Source organism: Protopterus annectens, chromosome 2.part0 (assembly GCF_019279795.1).
Source record: "Protopterus annectens isolate FY-2018-M chromosome 2.part0, PAN1.0, whole genome shotgun sequence".
In the NCBI taxonomy this organism is placed as follows: domain Eukaryota; kingdom Metazoa; phylum Chordata; order Ceratodontiformes; family Protopteridae; genus Protopterus; species Protopterus annectens.
In genome coordinates this window covers 475,955,257-475,981,388 of record NC_056728.1, presented here as the reverse complement: position 1 = coordinate 475,981,388, position 26,132 = coordinate 475,955,257, and the positions used below count along the sequence as shown (strand labels likewise).

At 36.9% G+C, this 26,132-nt stretch overlaps 1 protein-coding gene across 1 annotated transcript in view; it reads right to left on the bottom strand.

The window, feature by feature from the left end:
* Positions 1-26,132, bottom strand: part of SNX32 (sorting nexin 32) — a 463,165-nt gene that overhangs the window by 148,874 nt on the left and 288,159 nt on the right. Inside the window, exon 7 of the mRNA XM_044060891.1 lies at positions 472-511. Within this exon, the coding sequence (XP_043916826.1) occupies positions 472-511 (40 nt within the window). The remainder of the gene's footprint in view (positions 1-471; positions 512-26,132) is intronic.

The window sequence follows — 26,132 nt, the reverse complement described above, 5'->3', positions numbered from 1 at the left end:
TATGCTGTATAAACATTGCATTAGGGTGGTGAAACCCTACAGCACAATCACAAAACACTACAATAAGATGGTGAAATACAGTGTAACAGTGAAACACTGCAGTAAGATGGCAACACACAAAGCATTAGGTTAGTGAAATATCGCATTTTATTATTAATGTAGTAAGATGGTGAAACATTCCACTAACATATTGAAACTTTGTAATACAACAGAAAGACATTGTAGTAGGATGGTGAAACAGTGAAAACAATACAGAACATTGCAAGATGACGGAAAAACAATGTGCTAGGATGTTGAAGACTGCAGCATTATTTCTTGACATGGTGAAATATCATAAGAGGGTGATAAAAGTCTGCACCATGATTATTACACTAGGAAGTAGGTTTGTGGTCTTGTATCTGTAAAGATCCATATTTTATTGCAAAGTCTAGCAGAATGCCATGCTTGTGATATATTCTGAAGTAATCTTACCCTCAGTTTCTCCAGCAGCTCTCCCAGCTTCAGAAGATTTCTAGAAATTAAAAATAACCGTGCTCATTAGTAAAAATAATTGCTTAAGAATTAATACAATTGAAAAGCTGAAATAAATATGTGTGAAGAGTTCAATATTTTTTTATATATTTTTATGTACTTATTTACTAACTAGGTGATTGAGCTGGTATAAGACCCTTTTTCATTCACAACCTGGGCCGGAGGCACAGTACAAAAAACATTAGACAATACAAGTCAAACCAACATGGTAGAAAATAGACACTGTTTGCTGTTAGAAGACAGCAAGGCTATACAGTGTGTAACAGGTTATACCAGACTGGTTAAGCACAAAACAATAAACAAAATTCCTTAGTCTTTGTAAATCTTAAATTGTATAAGATTCACCTACAAAAATTATACCAGATACATACCTGTTTACTTTTTCCCTGCAATGAAGATGCATAACGCATATTAGATTCTTTGTTCTAATGTCCATATTTCATTTTCCCATTGCAGATACTATAACTTCTGTTTTGTTTTAATAAATATTTTTCAGTAAATGTTTTGTTGTGATGTAAATCATCATATAATAGTATATTCAGTTGACAGAAAGTTCCATCTTGCCCTATAACACTGAATCATACTACACATTTAATTTTGTAACTTTTGTTATAGAGGTGATCACTAAACACCCTCTACAGACATCACAATTTCGTTAATTTTTCAAAGACCTGAAGCTGATGATGTACAGGTAGTAGTGCCTGGCAACAAAACCCCACTATATTACCTCCAGATTATTGACAAATGTAAGTTTTTGTGAGTTGACAGTAAGAGGTCGCTGACTTATATTTTCAGACCGAGGAATGTTGAACATAAGGTTTTGAATGATGTACACACAAATGCTGCACTGTCAGTGAGCTCTTTCCGACTGATACTTGGAGTAACATTAAACAATTCGGAGTACTCCATGCTTTCTTATATATCTCATTCTTTCTGAAGTAAGCATCCTGTAATGTCACACTGTGACATTTCCTCACAGTTTGTTTTCATTACGAGCTTATTCTTGCTATGTGGACTTTTTGTTATGCTCTGCTAATCTCCATCCCCACTCCAAAAACCCTAAAGTGTCACACATCTTACATATTCTGCCTTCTCCTATTCTCTTATTTGACCTGTTTCCATATCTTTATTGCAGTTAATTTTTATACTGTTTCTGAGAAAGGTATTTTGTTTTACAGCTCATTAGCTGAGTTAGCCCAGTGCCAGTGGGATTAGCTGTACTATTTGTGCTGTTGCAAACAAACTTTTCCTGCTTTTCCAAGATGGCTGCTTTATACTGAATATACACCTTCCTCTAGCACTCTCCTATGTGGTTGCTCCTTTTTCAGTATCTCATCTATGGAACACTTGTCATTACAAGACACATGAGTATCCTGATGATGGGGACATATTGTATCAACCTGGTCTCTGGGAACTGTGCAACTCTTTAATCTTCATTTGTTCTGTGTCCTCAGTGACCGACTGATGGTTGTCCTACCCGTCTAGGTCACTGTTAGTATTGCATATATCTTTATCATTATCAGTGTCCACTACAAACCCAAACTGCACAAATTCTGAACCTCACATATTTTAATTATATTTTATTCAGTATGGTGATTAGGTAAACTCTAATGTGTAGAAATGCTTGTTTGCTTGTTTTCTTCGACATTCTAAGAATGCAAGGAAGTAACTAACTTGTTCAGTGTCACAATGTGCTTCCATTGTTCACATGTAGGACTGAAGGTAGAAGCTACTTTAGAGCTTGGAGAATTTGATAACACTGTATGAGTAAGCTTAATGCACTGCCTTTGGCCCATAAATCCATTACCTCTTGAGTAGGAATTGCTTCTGCCTACAGCTTAACTTTTAGCATTTGCCAACTCTCCATTACTGTCCCTGAACACACACACACACACACACACACACACACACACACACACACACACACACACACACACACACACACACACACACACGTGCACCTATTCTTTTCTTTTCTTTACCTAAATTTATTCTTTTTTGTCAAACACTTCCTAGTACCACAAATGCTGGACTCTGATCACTGACCATTGCTGATCAGTGTTATTAGCACCGTCATAACCACTGCCTAATATCATTATCCCGTCCTCCCATCCTGTATAGCCATATCAAAGCCATCACAAAACAAGCTATTATGAGTCCAGCTACCTGTGCAAACTACATTACACACTGGTATGTTAAAATGAGTCCAGCCACTTGTGCAAACTACATTACACACTTGTATGTTTATCAGATGGCAGCATTATCAAAATCTAATATGTATAGGTCATAATACTCAGATAAAATAAGTGATACACAGTAGTGCATAACTGGTAACAATGACCTTATTAATGATCTGGTTATGTTTATTTGTTTAATTTATTCCACAGTCACATCTAAAGACATGTTCACAGGCATCGTATATGATTAAGCTTAGGTAAAATCTGTCACACCCTTCCCCAACAAACAAACACACACACACACACCCACATGCACACACACTGACACAGTATTTTCACTAGATCACTACACTATTTACTGTCAAATTACTGTGTATCGCTGACTGCCTTTAAGCAGTTTTCTTCTTTCTGTAGATTTAGATGTTGGGTATTAAAATCAGCCATCTGTAAATTTTGTACTATGTACAGAAACTCTTTGATGCAAAAACTGCAAGTATATGTTATTAAAAGTTCAGAGTTAAAGCATTTTCTTCCCAGTTCATAATAACCTGAGTTTTGGGGAGAACCAGACCTTTCTGCACCATCAGGTCCTCTGTCTTTGGTGTCAGACCTTGAGAAGTACACCATTTATCAAGAAGCATTTTCTTGAGAGTTTTTCGTCATCAATCATGACTCCTTGTAGTGTTTTGTACTGTTTCTGTTGCACTGCAGGATTGTAGAAGGTGTGAATATTTGTATCACCATTACATGATCCTCTTTCCCCCACAGTTGTAGGACTGTGGAGATGGCGGACATCATCATCATCATCACCCCCATGTATTATTCCCCACTACCTTCTACCCTGTTAAGCATTGTAACATTGGTTACTTTCATTTCGTATGATATGGCCTCAGCCACAGTTATCTCACAATGAACAATATTTCCTGACTGATCATTCAGGCCTTTAAATCATTTCTGCAGGTGAGGTGAGGCACTCTTATTTAACCAGCTTTACTGAAGTAAACAACATAATTCCTTCTTAAACCAGATTATCACACAGAAAGAAATAAACTTTGAGTTTGGCTTCCTTGGAAATTTAACACATGCTTATGTCTATCATAAAGTCACCCCACACCCAGTGATAACACTTCTGTATACAAAACTCATCATGTGGTGGTCTTTCTATACCTGCTTGAATCAGTGATACTTCACCTCTCATTTTAATAACTGTGAAGATTTACACTTTCAAAGGGCAGCTGAAAACACATTTACCTCTTCTCCCCCTTCTCTTTGTACCTCACAGTTCATTTACCCAGCACACTGAGATTCTGTTCACTTCCAGTTCTGATCTCCTTTTTGTCTTGTGAATTCTTACCCCTATGGGTGACCCACCAGCCTGTAACTCCACTGAACTGCCCATGTACTACATCCCTATGTCCACTAATCTCATTCTTGCTAAATCTTCCTCCATAATCCCTTCTCACACTGTTCTTCAGTTCCTTATTTCTCATCCCTTTCCATATGTCCTACATGAATTTCCTTGCCAGCCCTCTTTCCCTATAAGCTAATGCCTCATTTTCTCTTACCTTGACTCCTCTCCAGTTGGTCTGGCACTCAAGTTTAGGAATCATAAGATGTTTAATTCAGGTCATTAATTTAGCAGACCTTATATAGATAGCTTTTCTTCTGCTTATGTCTTTCTTAACACGCAATCAACACGCACACTAAAGTTTCATAAAAACTGATCCATCAATATCATTGTTTCATTTTACCTTCTGCTGATTCCTCCCTTTGTGAATTTTAATACCCTTTCTCATTGCCATTCTAAGCTTATGATTTTCCTGGATTCTTTACTTTACAATACTTCACCTTTTCTGGTTACCTCAGTCTATAGCATATGTTATATCTTTCTCTCCTGAAACACATTTACCACACTCAGACCCCTGGAATGCTAGTTTTATTGCTGATTTATTGTCTTGTGAAAAATATGCAGACCTCCACTTGGAATCCTTCAGCCATGAAAGGAAAGACTTATAATGACTCAACGACTGATCTTCATAAACACATTGTACTGAGGTTGTACAAAGTCTACAAAATATAGTAAACTTAAAAGCCTTATATATGGAAGACATCGTAGTTCATATCAAATTTCATTCAAAAGCAAATAAGTACTTCTTTCAGCTTTTAGGCAAAATTTCAAACGCTAACATCAGCAGTATCATTGTGGAGTAACAAATGCTACACTAGGTAAAAAAAAATAAATCCCAACAAAAAAATCCCTTATACTGGAGTTCATTTTGAGGTAAATGCAAAAAATGAGACTGAAACATAATACTGTAATCTTCATGTACAGAAAGTTCTTTGCTGAAAATCACATCTTAGGTCCAAGCATAACTGTCTTTCATGGAAAAAGTCCAACTGTTTAAATGCCTTACCTGAATCTATATTATTGCATTATTGCACTAGGTACAGACATACATACATACACACACACACACATACGCACGCACGCACGCACACACACACACACACACACACACACACACACACACACACACACACACACACACACACACACACACTGACACACTGAGCTTGGATTACTTTACTGCATAGAATAAAATTATTGCTTTATTTTCTATACTTACAAATCTTAGAATATATCTGAAGATGATGAACATTAAGGAAATAACAAACACTTTAACAATATCAGTTGTTCTGCAGGGGTCCTCTCTCTGATGGGTCTTTTGACCAGATTCATCCTCTCCACCAATCACAATCCAGCCTTTTTTCTCAGAAAGCCTTATACTAGGAGTGCATGCACTTTGGTGCTTATACACACAGTGACTTCACATTCTAAGTGCCTAAGTATATATAACCCCCAGGCCTCCGAGTTTACTTATAATCACTGATGTCCACACTTCTGCAAATCAAAATGGAAATAACGAATGCATTCTTAGCGCATTAGCTGATTTATAAGAGAACTATATATGCATAAATACATACAGATTATGGGCAAAGACAGAAGTGAAAAACAGTCTGTCTACATGGTATATTCTATATCTCCAAAATAACTGACAATTTTAGATTAAAAACTTTCCACATCAAATGCTTCTTTTATACCCCATTGAAGTTTGTTCCATATTGGTACAGCTCTTCTATTAAAGAAACATATTGAAACTGACTTTTTACAAGGCATAATTAAGAATAAACTGGACCCATGAATAGATGAAGTTATTAGTTCTCATTGTTTAGATAATAATAGATACTCACTTTCTCTATAGATAAGAATTAAATCACCAATGAGCCTTCTATATTTCATAGAATCATAACAGAATACTTGGCTAACAACACAAAAGGAGATTTTTAAGCCTAGTCATACATCCCAGAAGTATTGGACATGTTTTGGTCCTTTAGGTTTGTATATATGTCTGTGTGTTGGGGAGTATAGTCAACTTGGGCAAAAATTACAAGCTTCTTCTCTCTAATACAGGCATTCGTGCCAGACCAGGGGTAAATTTACAGTTCCCCATCCACTGATCCAATCTGTGCTTGAATAAGTGCAGGGAAGGACTCTGTTTCACATGGATGAGAAATCTGTTCCAAAGAAGGTGTAATCTCCGAGACACTTACCTGTCCCCTCTAGCATGTCTTATCTATGTTGAAGACAAGGTTTAGGTTTCTGGATTGGGTGTTTCTGATGTCATTTATTTACTGTATGTGCAACAGGTTAATTAAGGCTAGATCAGGGAATTCTTTGTAGTCAGGCTTAGGTCACCTCTCAGCAGCCTGTAGGAAACTGAGTTTAAAAATAAGGCTTTGAGGTGTTCTGCATAACACTTGTTTTCTACACCATGTATTCTTTTTGTGAGGAACCTCCCTGGACACCCCAGTTGTTGCATACGCCTAGTCAGGTACATACTGAAAGGGGATTGTATTCAATGATTGTTCTAATGAGGACCATGTGTAATGATATGGGCTAGTGCCAGCATAGCCAGCAGGAGTTTTATAAAGAATGATATGTCCTTTGAATATCAAACTGATTTATACGAGATGCTTGTGTTGCAAATGTATTATGACTGTATAGCATTTGAATATCAAACTGATTTGCACAAATGCATATGTTAGAAATATTATTAGAACTGTATGGCATTTGGATATCAAACTGATTTGTACAAATGCTTATGTTACAAATATATTAGAACTGTATGGCATTTGAAAATCAAAATGTGTTTGTAAAGTAGCTAGTGTTAAAAATGTGTTAATAGTAGGGGTCTACTGGACAGAGAAGAAATATACACATGACACTGTATGTATATATGTTAGTAAAGGACACTCGAAGAGAAGTAGATAATCTCAGTCCAGTTAGTTTTGGAAAATCCTTGAAATTAAATTAGTTGTTCAGCCATGAACACAGCACCCCACTGTGCTGAATAGGACCAGAGATGGTAGGTCTGGAAGAAGCCTTTGTTCATTAGCTCAGTCAAAAGAAGGGAAGCCCCAGGCACTGCCATAAACATTTAGATGTGTATTGTAGCTATCTATGCTAAATTCCTGCCTCAGCTTCAAAGGGGGATACTGTCAGAACCTAGAGTCAGGTGACAAGATGAGGTCAGTCTGCCAGCCATCTTGGAAATTATGTTTTAGATATTACAGTGGAAAATCTCTCAACATTGAGTATTCTGTCTTGGGCTTGACAACAAGAAAAACCATTCACCACATCATCTGTCTTGCTCTGTTAAGTAAGTGGGGAATAGTAATTATCCTAGATTTAGTCAGGAAAATATAGTGAAGCTTAGTTTAGATATTGTTTTTACTTTATTTATCTGAGTCTGTCCATCAATGTTATTTTCAATATTTCCTGTGATTTCAACTCTGTGGTTTACTGTAAATATATATTCAGTATTTCCATGATATTTTATTATTTATTATTAAATATATTTAACACTTTTATTGCGGGCAGCCACAGTGGTGCAGCGGTTAGCGTTGCCACCTCACAGCAAGAGGTTCTCCAGTTCAATCCTCAGCTGGGATGCCTTCTGTGTGGAGTCTGCATGTCCTCCCTGTGGTCGCGTGGGTTTCCTCTGGGTGCTCTGGTTTTCTCCCACATCTCAAAGACATGCTGTAGGTGGATTGGACACTCTAAATTGGCCCTAGGTGTGAGTGTGTGCGTGTGTGTGCCTTCTGTGGAAGGTTGGGCACCGGGCTGGCAACTCGACACTGTAAAACTCCACTGCCAATCATGAGGGGACAGGTGATCCGCTGTGGTGACCCCTAACCGGGAAAAGCCGAAAGAAGAAGAAGAAGAAGAAGATTGTGGCTGGTCCTTTTAGAAAGTAGTTAACCTTTGAGAGTGCTTATATTTATCTGGTGATACTGTGTGGGCCACTGCTGAAGGCTTAGCTGCCTTGGTCAACTACTACAATTTGTATTAGTATTAATATTACACAGTACAATTGGACACCCTTTGTTAAGGGCCTTAGAGTAGCTAATTGTAGAGTGTCTGGTGCCAGTGATAACTACCTTATACTCTTAGAAAAGCTGGTAGAGTAGGTAATATGTGCCAGCCTTTCCCAAGTGTGTGTGTGTGTGTGTGTGTGTGTGTGTGTGTGTGTGTGTGTGTGTGTGTGTGTGTATGTGTGTGAAAATGAAATCTCAAAGAGTGTGTGTGTCAGCTACTTTGGCCAGGGAAATGAGGCACTGGTTTCACAGCAAAGGTACCGGAGGACTTGGCTTGGACACTTTGCTGAGGACCTACCCTACAGCTGTACCAGTGGGGAGTCCTACTGGGGACCTGGAGGGAGACAGATATAGAGAAATCCAGACCCCAGGCTGAGTGTGTTCCCTGTGTGCTTTTAAGGGAAATTGCGTTTGATGCAGAGAGGTCTGTATCTGGAAATACTGCATGTATCCATTTCTATTCCAAGCAAACGTCCCGCTCCAGTGTCATTGGTTATGATTCAGACTCCTTGATCACTGGCCCAGTGTGGGGACATCACACCATGTACAATGGAACAATGACATCTTTGGACCTAGATACCATGTCCTTGCTTATAAGTTGTACAACATTTAATTATTTTCTTACTACAGTAGATATATGATGGTCAAAGGCCAAGTCACTATCTACATGCATTCCCAGAGCCCTCACCACTGGGTCTACTCTTACAGGTGTAGTATCAATGTAGTAATTTGCAGGGATGGCTGTCTTACCAAAAGATGCTATTAGGCATTGAGTTTCAGACCACAACTTTGGCACCAGTTATTGGTCCATGTTAGTCTTTCCTGGGAGGTATATGTGCCAGGGGGGATTCAATGACTGCACCTACTCTGCAATCATCTGTGAACTAGGTCAGCCAGATGTCTCTGACATTAGCTTTGACTTCAGAGAAGTAGATGCTAAGCAGAAATTGCCCCAGAACTGAGCTCTGAGGCTCTCTACTAGTTAACAGCCTTTTAGTGGAGGTATACTCCCATGTGCTAACTTCTTGATTCCATCTGTGAGCCAACTGGCTATCTATTGTAAATGGATTCAGCTGCCACAGCATCTCAGAATACAACAGAGGATATTAACTTGTATCCTGTTTGTAATTTTCTTCTGTATCTGTTCTTCTGTATCTGTTCCAACAATGTATCACATTAAGATTTAGTGAGATTTCAAAGTTGTACAGCATACTCTAGCTTGGCTCTCACTAAGGTATTAAATAAAAGTACAAGAACAACATTCCACTTTGATGTGTCATTTGTTATACCACCAACCAATTTTAACCTGTCTTGGTAAATATCATTTATGTGATCTTCAAATGATGAGTTATCTGCTACTGTTACCCCTAGATATTTAAAATTGGAATATTCTCAATTTTAATGTCACTAAGTGTAACAAGTCACAGTGTTAGCTTCAACACTCATATATTTTGTTTTACTAACAATAATTTTTATTTAATTCTTCTTCCTCTTTCGGCTGCTCTCGTTAGGGTTTGCCACAGCAGATCAACTGTTTCCATTTCTTCCTGTCCTCCGCATCTTGCTCTGTCACACCAACCACCTGCATGTCCTCTCTCACCATATCCATAAACCTTATCTTAGGCCTTCCTCTTTTCCTGTTACCTGGTAGCTTCATCCTTAGCATCTTTTTCCCAATATACTCTGCATCCCTCCTCAGCACATGTCCAAACCAGTGTAATCTTGCCTCTCTGGCTTTGTCTCCAAACCTTCCAACCTGGGCTGACCCTCTAATATACTTATTTCTAATCCTGTCCATCCTCATCACACCCAGTGCAAATCTTAACATCTTCAACTCTGCCACGTCAAGCTCTGACTCCTGCCTTTTAGTCAGTGCCACTGTCTCCAACCCATATAACATAGCCGGTCTCACTACCCTCTTGTAGACCTTCCCTTTCACTCTTACTGGTACTCATCTGTCACAAATCACTCCTGACACTCTTCTCCACCCACTCCATCCTGCCTGCACTCTCTTCTTCACCTCTCTTCCACACTCAACATTACTCTGAACTGTTGATCCTAAGTATTTAAACTCAAGTACCTTCGTCACCTCTACTCTCTGCATCCTCACCATTCCTCTATCCTCCCTCTCATTCACACACATATATTCTGTCTTAGTCCTGCTGACCTTCATTCCTCTTCTCTCTAGAGCATATCTCCACCTCTCCAGGGTCTCCTCCACCTGTTCCCTACTCTCACTACAGATCACAATGTCATCTGCAAACATCGTAGTCCACGGGGACTCCTGTCTGATCTCATCTGACAACCTGTCCATCACCATTGCAAATAAGAAAGGGCTCAGAGCTGATCCTTGATGTAATCCCACCTCCACCTTAAAAGCATCTGTCACTCCCACCGCAGACCTCACCGCTGTCACACTACCCTCGTACATATCCTGTACCACTTACATACTTCTCTGAAACTCCCGACTTCCTCATACAATACCACAACTCCTCTCTAGGCACCCTGTCATATGCTTTCTCTAAGTCTACAAAAACACAATGCAACTCCTTCCGACATTCTCTGTACTTCTGCATCAACACTCTCAGAGCAAACATCGCATCTGTAGTGCTCTTTCCTGGCATGAAACCATACTGCTGATCACTAATCATCACCTCGCTTCTTAACCTAGCTTCCGCTACTCTTTCCCATAACTTCATGCTGTGACTGATCAATCTAACCCCTCTGTAGTTACTACAGCTCTGCACATCACCCTTATTCTTAAAAATCGGTACCAAAACACTTCTTCTCCATTCCTCAGGCATCCTCTTACTTTCCAAAATTTCATTAAACAATCTAGTTAAAAACTCCACTGCCATTTCACCTAAACACTTCCATGCTTCCACAGGTATGTCATCTGGACCAACAGCCTTTCCGTTCTTCATCCTCTTCATAGCTATCCTTTCTTCCTCCTTGCTAATCCACTGCACTTCATGATTCACTATCTTCACATCATCCAACCTTCTCTCCCACTCATTCTCTTTATTCATCAGCCCCTCAAAGTACTCTTTCCATCTGCTCAACACACTCTCCTCACTTGTGACTACGTTTCCCTCATTATCCTTTACCATCCTTACCTGCTGCACATCTTTACTAGCTCAGTCCCTCTGTCTAGCCAATCGGTACAGGTCCTTTTCTCCCTCTTTAGTGTCCAACCTTTTATACAACTCTTCATACGCCTTATCCTTAGCCTTCGCCACCTCTCTCTTTGCCATGCACCTCATTTCCTTAAATTTTTATTTAATTAACTAAAGTCTATTGCAATAAATACTCTAGAGCAGCCTGTACACATTTTAAATCAGATGTATTAAGTATAAATTTTCATAGTTTAATATTATCAGTGTAACAGTAACAAAATCTGTAAAGCTAAGATCCAACAAGTATAGATTAAATATGACCTCAGGAATGATCCCCAGGGGACCTCTCTTCCCATGTGGTGTCAGTCTGAATGATGACGGTTCATCTCTACAGCCCAAGAATGATCCACTATCCGCAAATAAATCCATTTCAGTAATGTATCCTCTACATTACTCACTTTCTAGTTTAGGGCAGTCTCTTGTAATCTAATATATCAAAGGTTTGTCAGACGTCAGTGGATATATTATCAACTTGTAAGCTCTTTTCAAAGGCCTGAATTACATTATTACAGAAACATAAATTAAAACTATTGGTTGATTTCTCTTGACTAAAGGGAAATGGATATACATGGTTGTATATTTAAACTTCTGTTGATTAGCATATAGTATTCCCAATATTATTTTTCTCCATTATTTACCCGCAACAGGATAAGAGGTTATAGGGAATTTCAGTCTCATTTAAGCTCTTTTGATTTATCATTGCTAAAGGTTCACAAACCTGAAGAGATAACTCCTGATACTATATATATATATATATATATATATATATATATATATATATATATATATATATATATATTTATATTTGCTGGCCAACAGAATCCACAGATAATAGTGTGACAATCCACTACCAAGGATGTTCTGTAAATGTGGAATATATACCGTTATCTTATCGCTAAGTGATGAAAGTAGTCTGCCATTGTATTGTATTGCTGAAGAATTATCTTGCAATTTTTTCCCTTTCCTTATATACTTGAGATAGGCAGAGCAGTTGTATTTACAGTCTTGAACCATCTGTTTTTCCTTTGTTCTTAGACAAAGAGACCAATTCTAAAAGATTTGTTCTCGGTGTAGATAACCACTTGCACTCAGAGCAGGTTGAGAGCAGGTCTTTTGAAATCTGCACCCCTGTGTAAGCCTGTTTACAGACAGGCCTTACATCAAAGTAAGTCACTTACACTGAGAGCAAAGCTTTTGAAATCTGGCCCCCTGTGTAAGCCTGTTTACAGATAGGCCTTACATCGAAGTAAGTCACTTACACTGAGAGCAAGGCTTTTGGAATCAGGGTAGACTTAGACTGATGACAACTCTTTTGGAATCTGGCTCTGTATTTCTATTTTCTTTAATCTTTTATCTTTATCTTCTTTTATTTAATACTTTGCTTAAAAGTACTGTTGCTGTGTTTGAAAAACTATGCATATTGGACATTAGAAATGCTCTTAACAAAACATTTCAGTATAGGTATCATTATAACATGTCTATAGATGAACAGAATGCATTAAACATGTTAAAAATGCTTAGAGTAAAAGTTTAATTGTAAAACTGCTGAGGTCGTTTACCTTGCTCAATGCAAAAAGTGTACTGGATTTTATATAGGCAAAACCGAAAGACACTTTAAGGAAAGAATTTATGAGCATCAGTACAATATCAGTAAGCATAATAGCACAAATGCATTGGCAAAACATATAATGGAAAACAGTGGGCACCACTTTACCTACCTAGTTATAGAACAGGCGAATAGGGATTTAAGGGGTGGCCCCTGGCAGCTCCATTTGGAGGAATGAGAGCTATTTTGGCACCTTAGGCTTAATGCTTATACTTATCCTGGCCTTAATGAACAATGTTCTTTGAAATGTGTTTTAAAATTTAAGGCCCTGGAAAGATAAGTTTGTATATAAATATGGTTTTAAACTATTTATTAGAGTTTGCTGTTTCTTTTTTTTTTTTCCATAATAAATTTTTATTGATATATATTTTCCATATACAATAAGAAATCACACACATAATTCATTACCACTACTATCAAAACTATATACAATATCTACACGAAATGCTTCCATATGAAAATCGTCATTATTTCAAAAAAGAAAACACCAGGGAAAAAAAAACAAAGCCAAAACATTTGTAGAAGTAATTTGCGTCCATACATATCATACACAGTTCCAAAACATTGTTTCCTCCACATATACATCCAAACTTTAATATATTCCTAATAACAATATTATGCTAATATAATATTAAAAACCTTTTCCCATATTTTCGGGTTATTAATATTTTTGTTACTTTGTTTCAGGAGTAATTTATGTGCTAATATATGCTTTATAGCCACAAGCTTAAAATTATCCCATGATGTCTTGTCTGGTTCTAACCAATTTGTAGCTATATACAGCTTCATCAGCAAAAAAATATTCATACATATTATAGTTTGTGATCTAGAGAGCTCTCTTGGAGGAATATGCAGAATCATAAATTCCCATGATAACGTTGAACTTTGATAACCCATCTTTTGTAGTTGTGTTCTAAGAGAGTTCCAAAGTATATACACTTGCAGCTCCAGAACATATGAAGAAGATCCACTGTTTGATTTGTGCAATATGGACAAGTTGGAGAATTCCTAGGATTGAATTTATGTAACCTAAGACGTGTATAATATGCATTATTCCAAATCATCAACTGCGTATACATCAACTTTTGAAAAGAGACCGATTTTATTGCTAAATCAATTGCTTTTAATACCTGATTATCTGCTACTGTCATTTTGTTTACCCAATGCCCTGACAACAGAATTTTATCCTGGAATTTTAAATCTTTAATTAATTTATTTGTACTTGTTATAAATTTGACCTCCTGTTGGAGAGCCTGCCACAATTCAAAGCATTTATCCACAATTCCGGATACAGGTTTAAAGTTTTCAAAATGACTCAGAGCAAGTTCTCTGATTTGTCTCATTATAACAATATAACTCTTAGGTAGGTTCGATTCCTGTCTAACTTGAGAAGCCGATAAATTAAATTTATTAAAGACATCAATCAAAGTCAAATTAACTATTAATGGGAATTTACTAAGATCAATCAACTGATTATTTAGTTTAAAATTGGGATTCCTATGGAAAGGTTGAAAAACCATCATATATTGCAACAAGTCTACTGATTGGAATAAATTTTGCAAAGATAACACATATGTTTTTAGGTGGTCCATAATCCCATACTTTATCAAACTATTTTTACCCAAAAAGGGTAATGCTTTAGGATTTATATTCCACTCTAAAATATGCTTGTAATTCAAGACCACCCAAGTTGGTATCCATTTTGTACTAGTTACATCGTAATTAGCAATTTTTAAACTCCTATTGGCGTTCACAATTAGATAGTATACTTCAAAATTCGGTAACTCAAGTCCTCCTCTACTCTTCGGGGTCATTCATTTCTCATACGATATTCTAGTTTTCTTTGGCTTCCAAATAAATTTAGCTAGATCTTTATGAATTTGTTTAAAAACTGTCTTTGAAATTGATACTTGAGCAGACCTAAAGATATACAACATTCGTGGTAATATATTAATTTTCACTATTGATACTTTTGCCAATACCGGCAGTCTTAAATTCCTCCATCTGCCACAATCAGCTACTATTTGTTCCCATACTCATTTAATATTATTACTATAAAAATCCTTATTATCTGTAGAGAAGCTAATACCCAAATATTTGATCTTTTCTTTACATGTTAGCTTCCCCATCAGGGACATTAATGAAAAAGGTTTAGGGGTTCTTAACGGGAAAATACTAGTTTTCTCCAAATTAATTTTGTAATTAGAGACTTCTGAAAATTCATTTATAACATTTAATATCTTTTCACTGTCAGAAATTGGGGTTGTACAATAAATAATGAGATCATCAGCAAATGCCGACATCAATAATTTATTTCTATAAAGTATTGGTGCATTATGATACAAATTTTGCTTAATATATAAAAATAGAGGTTCCAGATAAAGGTTAAACAATAAGGGGGACAAAGGGCAACCCTGCCATGTACCATTTTTAATCTGTATTCTTTTAGAATAACTCCTATTAATATATAACGTAGTATACGGATTACTATATAATATTTGTAGTATCTGAATAAATTCCTGGGGCATATTGAAGTAAGGTAACACATCAAACAAAAAGTTTATATCCACTCTATCAAATGCTTTTTGAGCATCTATTATAAGGGCATAAATATTAGAGTTGTTTTGTTTAGCATACATCATCATATTATGTAGTGTAAGTGTGTTATCACTAGTTTGTCTAGTTGCCATAAATCCTGCTTGTTCCTTAGAAATTAAATGTATCATAATCTTTTTTAACCTACATGCTATAATGGAAGTTAGAATTTTCATATCCACATTTATTAATGTTATTGGCCTGTAATTGTCCGGGCTTTGGGGGTCTGAATTAGCTTTATGTATAAAGATTGTTTTAGACGCATTAAGGTGAGGATCACTAATTTTATTTCTGATTATATAGTTAAATACATGAGACAATATTTTACCAAAACTATCAGCAAACTCTTTATAAAATTCAACTGTCAAACCATCAGGACCTGGTGACTTATGTACTTTCATATGTTGAATTACATATACTATTTCTTCTGGAGATATAGGTTTAATCAGATCACTTTGCAGACTCTCTTCTAATTTTTGAAAGTTAATTTTTTGCAAAAGTCTTTTATTCTGTTTATGTATAGACCTATCAATTTGACCCTCATATACCTTGGTATAGATTTTTTCAAAAATATCAATAATATCCTCAGTTTTAGAATACACTGTGTCATTACATTGTATTTCCGAAATATGTACAGTTGTTTTCAATTGATTTATAATCCTTGCCAATGCTTTTGACGGTATTTGAACATTATTGGCATATTTCACTAAACACCTATGCTCCTGAAGTGTTAATCTACTATTATGCAGCAAGAAGAGATCCCTTTGACATTTCAACAATTCCTTCTCTGTTTGAGCATTAAAGTTCTGAATCAGTTCTTTATCAAGTAGCTTCACTTTTGTTTCTAGTTTTTGAATATCATTGTTTTGCATTTTCTTATAATATGAGGCTTTTTGCAAAAAAAATCCTCTAATTTGAGATTTAACTGCTGCCCATTCAATATCAGGAGTATGTTTCTGAAGCTTCATCCTATCTGTTAAGCCTTTCAGATATTTTACAATTCCATCTATTATATCCTTTTTATTTAAAAGATTTGGATTAAGTGACCAATTATAACCTCTATGCATTCTTGTATCTTTTAAATCTTTAGAAAAACAACGAAATTTTTGAGTGATCTGATAGATAACAAGTATGTATAACCACTACTGGTTCCAAATTCATTAATGCTTTGGATATCAAGAAAAAATCTATTCTAGACCACATTTTGTGGCATGGTGAATAGAAGGTATACTTATTTGCATTATTAATATTATGTGAATAACAAAAGGGGTCATATAATTGAAAATCTTCCTTGAAGTCATTTAATGCTATCCCGGCCTGCTTATTAAATGCTCTTTGTGGACAAGACCTATCCAACTTTGAATTTTGATAAGTATTCCAGTCCCCACCCACAATAAAATAATAACCATCATATTGTGTTAAGATTGGATATAATGATGTTATGAAACTTTGTTGGTCATTACATGGTGCATATATATTTAAAAGTAAAAGAGGTTTATCAAATGCATTGTCCGATAAAATAACATAACACCATTGCCCATTTTGATCCACTTTAGAGTCTAAAATCTTGTCTTTGTATTGAGTTTTAATAATTATAGCCACTCCAGCACTGTTTGTCTTACCTTCTGATGCCACTACCGCTCTGATCCAGTTCTTTTTCCTAATACCATCCCACTGATCATTCATCAAGTGTGTTTCTTGTAAAAATGCAAACAGTGCTTTGTCCTGTAGCAATATGTGTAGCAACAGCTTCCTCTTCTTCGAGTTCTGGAGCCCTTTAATGTTCCATGAGTCTAACTCCCACATTCACAGGTCTAAGTATCCAATAATAGTATAAGAGGGAAATTGTCCAATTGATATGTACTAACTGCATACTATACATAATCTGGAAGCATTTCCTACATCCCGTCCCAAACCAGTGCTTACCCACTTTACCCCTGGACCAGGACTTATATAGGTCTTGTATGAGAGAAAACATGAACAAGGTTAAGAACACAAACATATTTAAAAGCTTCATGTAATAAAACTTAAAACATTTCCTAAACTTACAACCTATACATTCTAACTTATCTACGACAAAGTCTTAACTAAACATTCCCTAACAAACACTGCTATTGCTCTACAGCTTTTGTTCCAACTATTAATTAAGCAAATCTCCATTGTAAGGTATTATTACCATTTAAAGAAAAATTTTAATATATTAACTAGCTACTTATTTCTACCCCAAATACCTCTTTTGTTGCAATCATTATTTATATACCACTTTTATTGAGAGAGAGTGAAAGAAAGAAAAAAAAAAAAAAAAAAAACGTAAATGCATCCTACATTATAATTCTGTACCATACACAGTGCCTGCAGCTACTAATTATCAGAGTTTTGCAGTTGCATGCTTTAATTCCCAACTACACTAACAGTAGTTATCTGATTAACACCACCTAATAGCCACTATTTACCTATTTATATTCATGTATACAGTACTAAACCTTGCACCCACTGCATATAGTGTAAAAATATGATTTGGTTCAAATCTGTAAGCATAAGGAAAAAAAACCCAGGAAAAACATATGTTATTATGTGCTTCAAGTACACATTCTAATGTTATTTACTTGTAAAAAAAAAAGCATTAACACATTATGTCAGTTCTTTTCAGCTTCTCAAGCCAGGAAGCCCTCAATAATACTCGTGACGGGGGACCGCTTTCACAGCTGGACCACAGGAAGTGTTACATCAAAATCCACACTCTCAGCTGCATTCAAGGGATTTCCTGTTTACCACTCGATGAAAATAGTTCGTAGAGGTCATAAAAGTTCGGAAAACGGCCAGCAGACCCTTGGATTAGAGTTTGCTGTTTCTATATGAATTTTTTGGTAATGATATATGTTTTTAGGGCTGGTTTTAAATGCATGTAACTTGATATGGAGTGTTGCTATTTTGTCCCTTTAAGGCTTTAGTTATTGTATGATGTCATGTTCATTCCATTATTTAAGGTGATTTTCTGTTATTTTCATTTGTCTGATGAAGTTCATGTATTAGATGTGAATGAAAGCGCTTACATAAACTTGGTTTTTGGAGATTACTACTGCCTTAATGTTGTTTTTAATCTAGCAAAGTAACCAGACTGTAGCAGTTTAATGGCAAGCTTGTTGTGGGATTAGACATCCTAACATTGAAAGGAACTGAAATAATTACAATAAATTTGAAATAATAAATGATATAATCAGAGGATATAATCTGAAATATACTTTTGCCATTTCTAGCTATTGCATTTGTCTCACTAGTGTGTAGTTAATGTAGTATCACAATATATCATACTTAACTAGTATTTTGCAGTTCAGTGCAGTGCTTGTTTTACAACTGCTCTTAGCCTAAAAAAAATAATATCCTTTTTTTCTGTCCCAGCCTCCCCTTGTTCCCCCCTCCCAATTTGGTTATGCCATCAAAGGCTGAACATTCACATGTCTGATGCCATGTCCCAAAGAGGGAGCCAAGTTATTTTGAGGGAGTGAGTATTCTGCACCTAATACAACCTTGGCAACAGTAACATGGTGACAACTTTCAGATTCTGAGGTCAATAACCACTTTTAAAATATGTCTTAGATATTTTACTTATTTAAGATTTGTTTACTGGGAAAATCCAACAGGGACATGGCCCATTTTCTGCTGAGGCCTGGAGTGAAACTCTCCAGATTTAGAATGTATTCTAATGTCAATACTGAAAAAGCAAAAATCTCAACTCATTGATGGACTGGAGATCTCCTTTTCTGCTACTGCTCCATGGGCATTGCAGTTTGCTTTTCTTTTGTGAGTACGTGAAAGGTATACTAAGGTATACAGCTACAGGTCTTTCAACAGCACACTCAGCCAGCAGAAAATGCTGTTTTTCAAATGGAATCCTAATATGACTGATGACTTCCTAAATTCTCAGATGCTGTAATACAAGTTTCAGGATGCGGCATCCCTGAAATTAGAAAAATATTTGCTAATTTAGTCTTTTTGGACATGATGACTGATTTATTATTCCTGAATGAAATGGTTCACAGATGCATAATGCTTTCTTTTTATTATTTCCTTAGTTTCCTATCAAACCTGATGCAAAACATGAGACTATAAGTCATTTACAGTGCTTTCCTGAATATAGTTCTATACTCTCAGTTTGAACATGTAGGTACATGGTAGACACATGTAAAAATGAGGTTCACCTAAAGATGTATTACTGTTAATGAGAAAGATAGGAATAGTGCATATCTGGGACAAACTGTAAACCAAAAATAATCTAGATAAACAACAAGAGTAGTGGAAAGTACTGGAATCTCAAAGTTATTCTACATTAATGAACACAGGGGGCTTGAATGATAATGGATTACATCACGGATCATGAACAAGCCAAATGAAGGAATAAATGGGTGCAGGGCAGAGTGGATCAGGGGAGGCATTTCAATACCACCCAGTAGAATTAAAGCAAAAAGTTAGTTCTATTTACAGCCTCCCCTCCCATCAAACTGTTTTTCCCCTAAACTGTTATCCACTCACTTTTTTACCGCTACGCAGCACCTACCTCTCCCCATTATCTCTTTCTATTTCCACCTTATTTCCTTCACTAAATCCCCTTATCTTTCCACTTAGTCCACAACATCGCCTGTTAACAAAATCATTGAAGGAATGGAAGTGTTACAAATAGATAACAAAATAAAGTGCCAATATTCTGTTTAGCCCTTATTATACCTTAAACTGTTCCTAAAGTAAAGTAGTTAATTTAAACATGGTGTAATTTTCTATAGTTCCTGTTCCTCACACCATCTTGTGCACGTTCTATTAGTAGATGTATCAGATGGAAATACAGTTTGCAGTACTCATTGTTTTTAGCACTTAAAGTCAAGTATAGAATTACCTACCTCTACAATTTGACTCCTACTGTACATGTTCTGTTAAGTTTTGCCTACTATCTCCATAACTGGAATGTCAGATGTATTGAGAGGTTACTTACCTGGCCATCAAGATGCAATCAATCAATCAAGCTATAAATAAATAAATAAATAAATAAATAAATAAATAAATAAATGAGGCCTTGGTTCAGGAAGTGCAGCACTGCCATGACACAGTTCTGTCCTGACAAGTAAAGTCACAAAGTGACTGTAAAATCACCCTCTGGGGCAGAAGAGCACAGTATCAGATGTACTGTCATTGTACATGTTACAGGGCCCTTAGATGAACAGTGTGAAAATCTGATACAAAATATTGATAACTGCCACTGATTTCTAGGTATGACAATCACTTTCTGATGTAGGCTGTAATGACATTTTATTGACTCTACAAAGGTGATCATGCAAAATTATTTCAAAAATTACCCTTTGGAACTGAACTGTGTAAAAAAAAAAACAGCTTATGATGTGGACTCCTAAGATATGTGCACCAAAAGTTATGATGAAAACTATTAATAATTTGCCAAATTATGAACCTGCACTTAACAGGATGACATGATGGAGTTCCTCCACTTGTAGATAACCATAGACAAAATCCCATACCTTATCCTAGCCAGCTATAGGTTACCCTCCATGTCCCAAGAAGTTCACAGTGCATAATTGGAGTTACTGGAAACACATACTATCCAATCTAACACCCTTCTCATGGCAGACTTTAATTACTCCTGTAGAGACTAGGAATTCTATATAGCCTCAAATCTACAGGCACATAAATTCCTGGTCTTTGTGAATAAAAACACCCTTAACCAAATAGTGAATATGCCCATTAGAGGTTCCAACATGCTAGACCTTCTGCTTACAAATATGGGAGAATGCTGCAACCCTCTCAATGGCTCATCCTCCCTGGTAAGGTCTGACCATAAAGCTTTATCCTTCTAAATCAAAATTAACTCCATAATCCCATTAAAACCAGTGAAAGTTAGGAACTATTCCAAGGCAAATTGCCTTTTATTACGTGATGGATTATTAAAATTCAATGCCACTCCAAACCCAGAGAACACAGCAGGCTATGCTGAATTGCTCTCAGAAACTTTGTACAACCATGTCAATGTCTGCAGAGAAGCTGCTGTACCTACCAGAAGTAATCCCAGGACTGGTACTAGAAACAAATCTAAATTAAACAGGATATACAAAAAAAAAAAAAAAAAAATATATATATATATATATATATATATATATATATATATATATATATGGCAAAAACCAGGACAGGTATTTCCCATTAAGATAGAAAACTCTCTCATCAAATTAAATAGGCAACTAAGAGGGCTAATTAGGTCAGGCAAAGCCAACTTTGAGGTTAAGATAACCTCCCAGGTGAAAGATAACCATAAAGCCTTCTACAGCTATGTCAGAAACCTCAAGGGCAGCACACAGCAATGTGCTGAACTGGTGGTTAATGGTGCCACATTCACTGAGCCTTGTGATATAGTAAACCTGTTAGCGGACAAATTCAGTTCCAGATTTACCCCCTCTCACCCCCAACCATCCCCTCAAAATTATCCACAAACATAACCCCTCAAGCTATAACTATGGAACATGTACTGGCTGTACTCATTAAATCAAAGAACACAGACTCATTGGGCCACAATAACATCCCAGGATGCCTCCTGAATAGGCTATAATATAACTTATCAGGACCCCTGGAGTCACTATTTAACTATAGTCTTAAAATAGGCTTCATGCCATGTAAATGGAGGAGTGCAATGGTCATCCCCCATCATAATGGAGGACCGTCAACTGATCCTAGGAACTACAGACCCATTAGTCTTTGCAAAGCCATGGAAAGAATTATCATGGAAATTATCAACAAGGACATTGAAGAGCTCCATATAATGGATCCATCCGAGTTTGGTTCCTAGGTTCCTAGGAGGTTATTAGGCTATTGACCCGGGGTCTATATTCCAAGATCGAATGTTTAGGTGATCGAACACCTAAACATCAAACTTGTAATATCGAACCTAAAAACGTCGAACATCACAGGGAAAGATGTCCATTGGCCATGAAAATAAAAAAATAACTTTACACCCAAACTAAGTGGGGGGCTCTGCCCCCCCCCCACCCCCTGACATGGAGGGCTATGCCCTTCACACCCCCCTAACTAAATATACCAACTTCGAGATCGCTCTACAGTAAACAAAATGGCAAAATCCAGAGAACGGCCAAGGGAAATCTTTCCCTGCGTTAAATCGTCCGTTTGCCATTTTTTGCTTTCGAGCATTTGGATTTGAGCCAGGATTCAGAGATGGACAGGATTTATGGTTGATTATGGGGAATAGAATCAAATAACCATAAGCGCTTTCATCAAGTTCATTACAAGACTTCATCAGATAAAAAATTAACTGAAAAACCAAGTTTAAAAATCCTTCCCATGTCACATGATCCACCCCCAGGTTAATTAACTAATTACCTTGGCAGTTGTTTCGTGAAAACCAGGAACTTTACTGGATATTAAGTTTAAATGCTGTGAATTTTCCTCGTTTAAATGAATTAGCATCCATTGGTTGTGTACTAAAAATGAAGGCACAACTAAGATAGACTTGGTTATAATGGTTCATTCACATTGCCCCAGGGCAGATAGCCTAGTATGAACCTATGAACCTATAACTTTAAAAAGGGCACAGTATACTCAAATCAAGGGGTGGCGTAAGCCAAACACAGTCGGGCTAGGCTTATAAATGCCCCAGGGCAGATAGCCTAGTATGAACCTATGAACCTATATATATATATATATATATATATATATATATATATATATATATATAGTTTTAAGGTTTTAAATCCATGTGTTTTAAGATGTTGTATAATGTAATTTTTTTTCTTTTGCATATTTACTGTTGATTTTAATTAGTTAATTAACCTGTGGGTGGATCATGTGACATGGGAAGGATTTTTAAACTTGGCTTTTCAGTTCATTTTTTTATCTGACGAAAGTGTTTATGGTTATTTGATCCTATTCTCCATAATCAACCAGACATCCTGTCCATCTCTGAATCCTGGCTCAAACCCCATATAAGAGACTCAGAATTGATTCCACCCAACTACTCTATTGTTAGAAAAGACAGAACACACCAAAAAGGGGGAGGTGTTGCTCTCCTTTACTCCTCTTCCCTCCTAGTTACCCCATACTCCAAACCTATTCCCAAATTTGGCAATGCTGAATTAATTCCAGCCCTTCTTTAGGTAAACAACCATAAACTTATCTGCATTATCACCCTTTATATCCCTCCTGGAGACAATGTCCCAATCCTCGAAGACATTCTCTCCTGGCTTTCTACTAACATTACAAACAAAACTATAATTTTGGGTGATGTTAACAATTACTGGGCCACAATTCAGTCTCCAACCAACTCCTTAAATATAAATCTTTACAACTTCACTCAACTTATTACCTCAGCAACCAGGCCTTCTAAAGACTTCCTCTCTGAGAGCACTCTAGACTGGATTCTAGTTTCACAGCCCCACTATATTAATAGTGGTACCCTTCCAAACCCACTAGGTGATCACCTTCCCATTTTTGCCCATCGACTTCCCTCATCCATAAATCTAACCCATACGTATACCTCTACTCAGTACCTAAAAAACTTTAACCCTGACAAATTCTCAGATGCATTGAAAAGAATCCACTAAAAACTCTATGCCTAGATAATGCTGTTACCTACTTTAATACAACCTTCCTAAACTTGCTTGACTCCTTTGCCCCATGGAGAACAAAATGCACAAAAAGCAACCCCGTGCCATGGCTAACTAAGAATACGTTACTCTTCATGCGGCTCCAGGATAAAGCCTGGAAACACTGCCATAAAACTAAAACTAGCATCACCCTGAATGAATTTAAAACGCTTCATAACAAAGTAAAAAACTTATTACCTCAGATCGCAAAGCATATTTTTCCACACTCCAAACCAACCATAATACTAACCCGAATAAATTCTGGAATGGAATTTCCTCTCTCTTAACCCAGGTAAAAAAAGAGAACCCCTGCCCAGACTCAAATGCCTCTGTCTTAGAATTAGCTTCCCAATTCAACTAATTCTTCATTGATTCCATAGCTAAACTAACATCATCCTTCACTAATAATTGTGCTTCCCCACACACACCTACACACATCTTTTTCTCTTCTACTAACTCCAGCTCCCAACCTCCTCCCTTCTCCATGAACCCTATCCCCATCTCTATCATACAAAAATTACTTCAAAAAATGAAATCATGTTCTAATGCCCCTGATGAGATACCCTCCTACTTCCTAAAAATAGCAGCAGAAGCTGTTGCCTACCCTATCTGCATACTAATAAATCGATCAATCTTGGAGTGCCATGTCCCTCAGACCTGGAAAAAAGCCTTTATTATACCACTCCATAAAGGCGGCAACAATAATGACATCCCTAACTTCTGACCAATCGCTATCTTATCCTCTGTTTCTAAACTTCTCGAAAAATGTATCCACCTACAACTTCTACCCTACCTCTTAAGTAATAACCTTCTCACTCCCACACAACATGGATTCCAGCCTGGCCACAGCACCACCACCGCCTTCCTCTCCTTCCTAGAAACTGCTAATAAGGCCCACGACACCAGTCATATTGTGTCCACCCTCCTCTTAGACTTTTCAAAGGCCTTTGACACCATTTCTCACAACATTCTCCTCACTAAATTCTCTAAACTAAATCTATCCCACTCCTCCATCAACTGGTTCACCAGTTACCTATCAAATAGGCAACAAGCAGTCAAGTGGAAAAAAGCTATTTCTCCCTTCAAAAATACTCCCACAGGTGTGCCCCAAGGTTCAATTCTAGGTCCCCTTCTTTTCAGTATCTTAATAAACAACTGTCACCATGCCATCTCTAATACTAACCTCATCCAATATGCTGACGACTCGACAATAACCTGCTCTGCTACCTCTACTTCCTCACTAGCAAAATTAACCCAGGACACCTTCTCTTCTACTGAACAATGGATGCTAGACAACCATCTGGCACTCAATGCAACCAAGACTAAGCTAATGATATTTACCCTTTCTAAAGCCATCACCCTCAACAAAAGTTCATTCTCTATCACCAACCAAATATAATACACCTCTTGAAATAGTCCCCACTGCAAAACTATTAGGAGTCCTCATTGATGATCTGCTAAAGTTTGATAGCCATATACAAGTAAATATAAAAAACACATAAGAAACTTGGCTTACTTTATCTCCACAACTGCTACATCTCTCCTTCCACCAGGCTTGCTCTCGCTACTACTTACCTTATCACTTCCCTCCTATATGGTGCCTCTGTCCTTACTAGTCTGCAAACCTCCTGCAAGTCAAAACTCTCCTCATGCTGCTACAAAATTTCAAAATTTGCAAGTGGCTAGAGATCATCTACCCATCACTGGATTTCCCTACATCAACTGAACTAGCTTGAGCTACCCAATTATCTCACCTACACTCAACTTATCGAAGCAAACAAAATTATTTTTAGCCCCTCTCCCTGCTCCTCCCTTGCCTCTACCTTTCAAATGCATCGACCTAATAGATGTCTAAGATCTAACTTCCAAAACCTAATAGAAGTGCACAAACCTGCCCATCCACCAGGCAAACATCTTCTATCCTTCTCTCTAGCACACCACTGGAATTCTCTCCCAC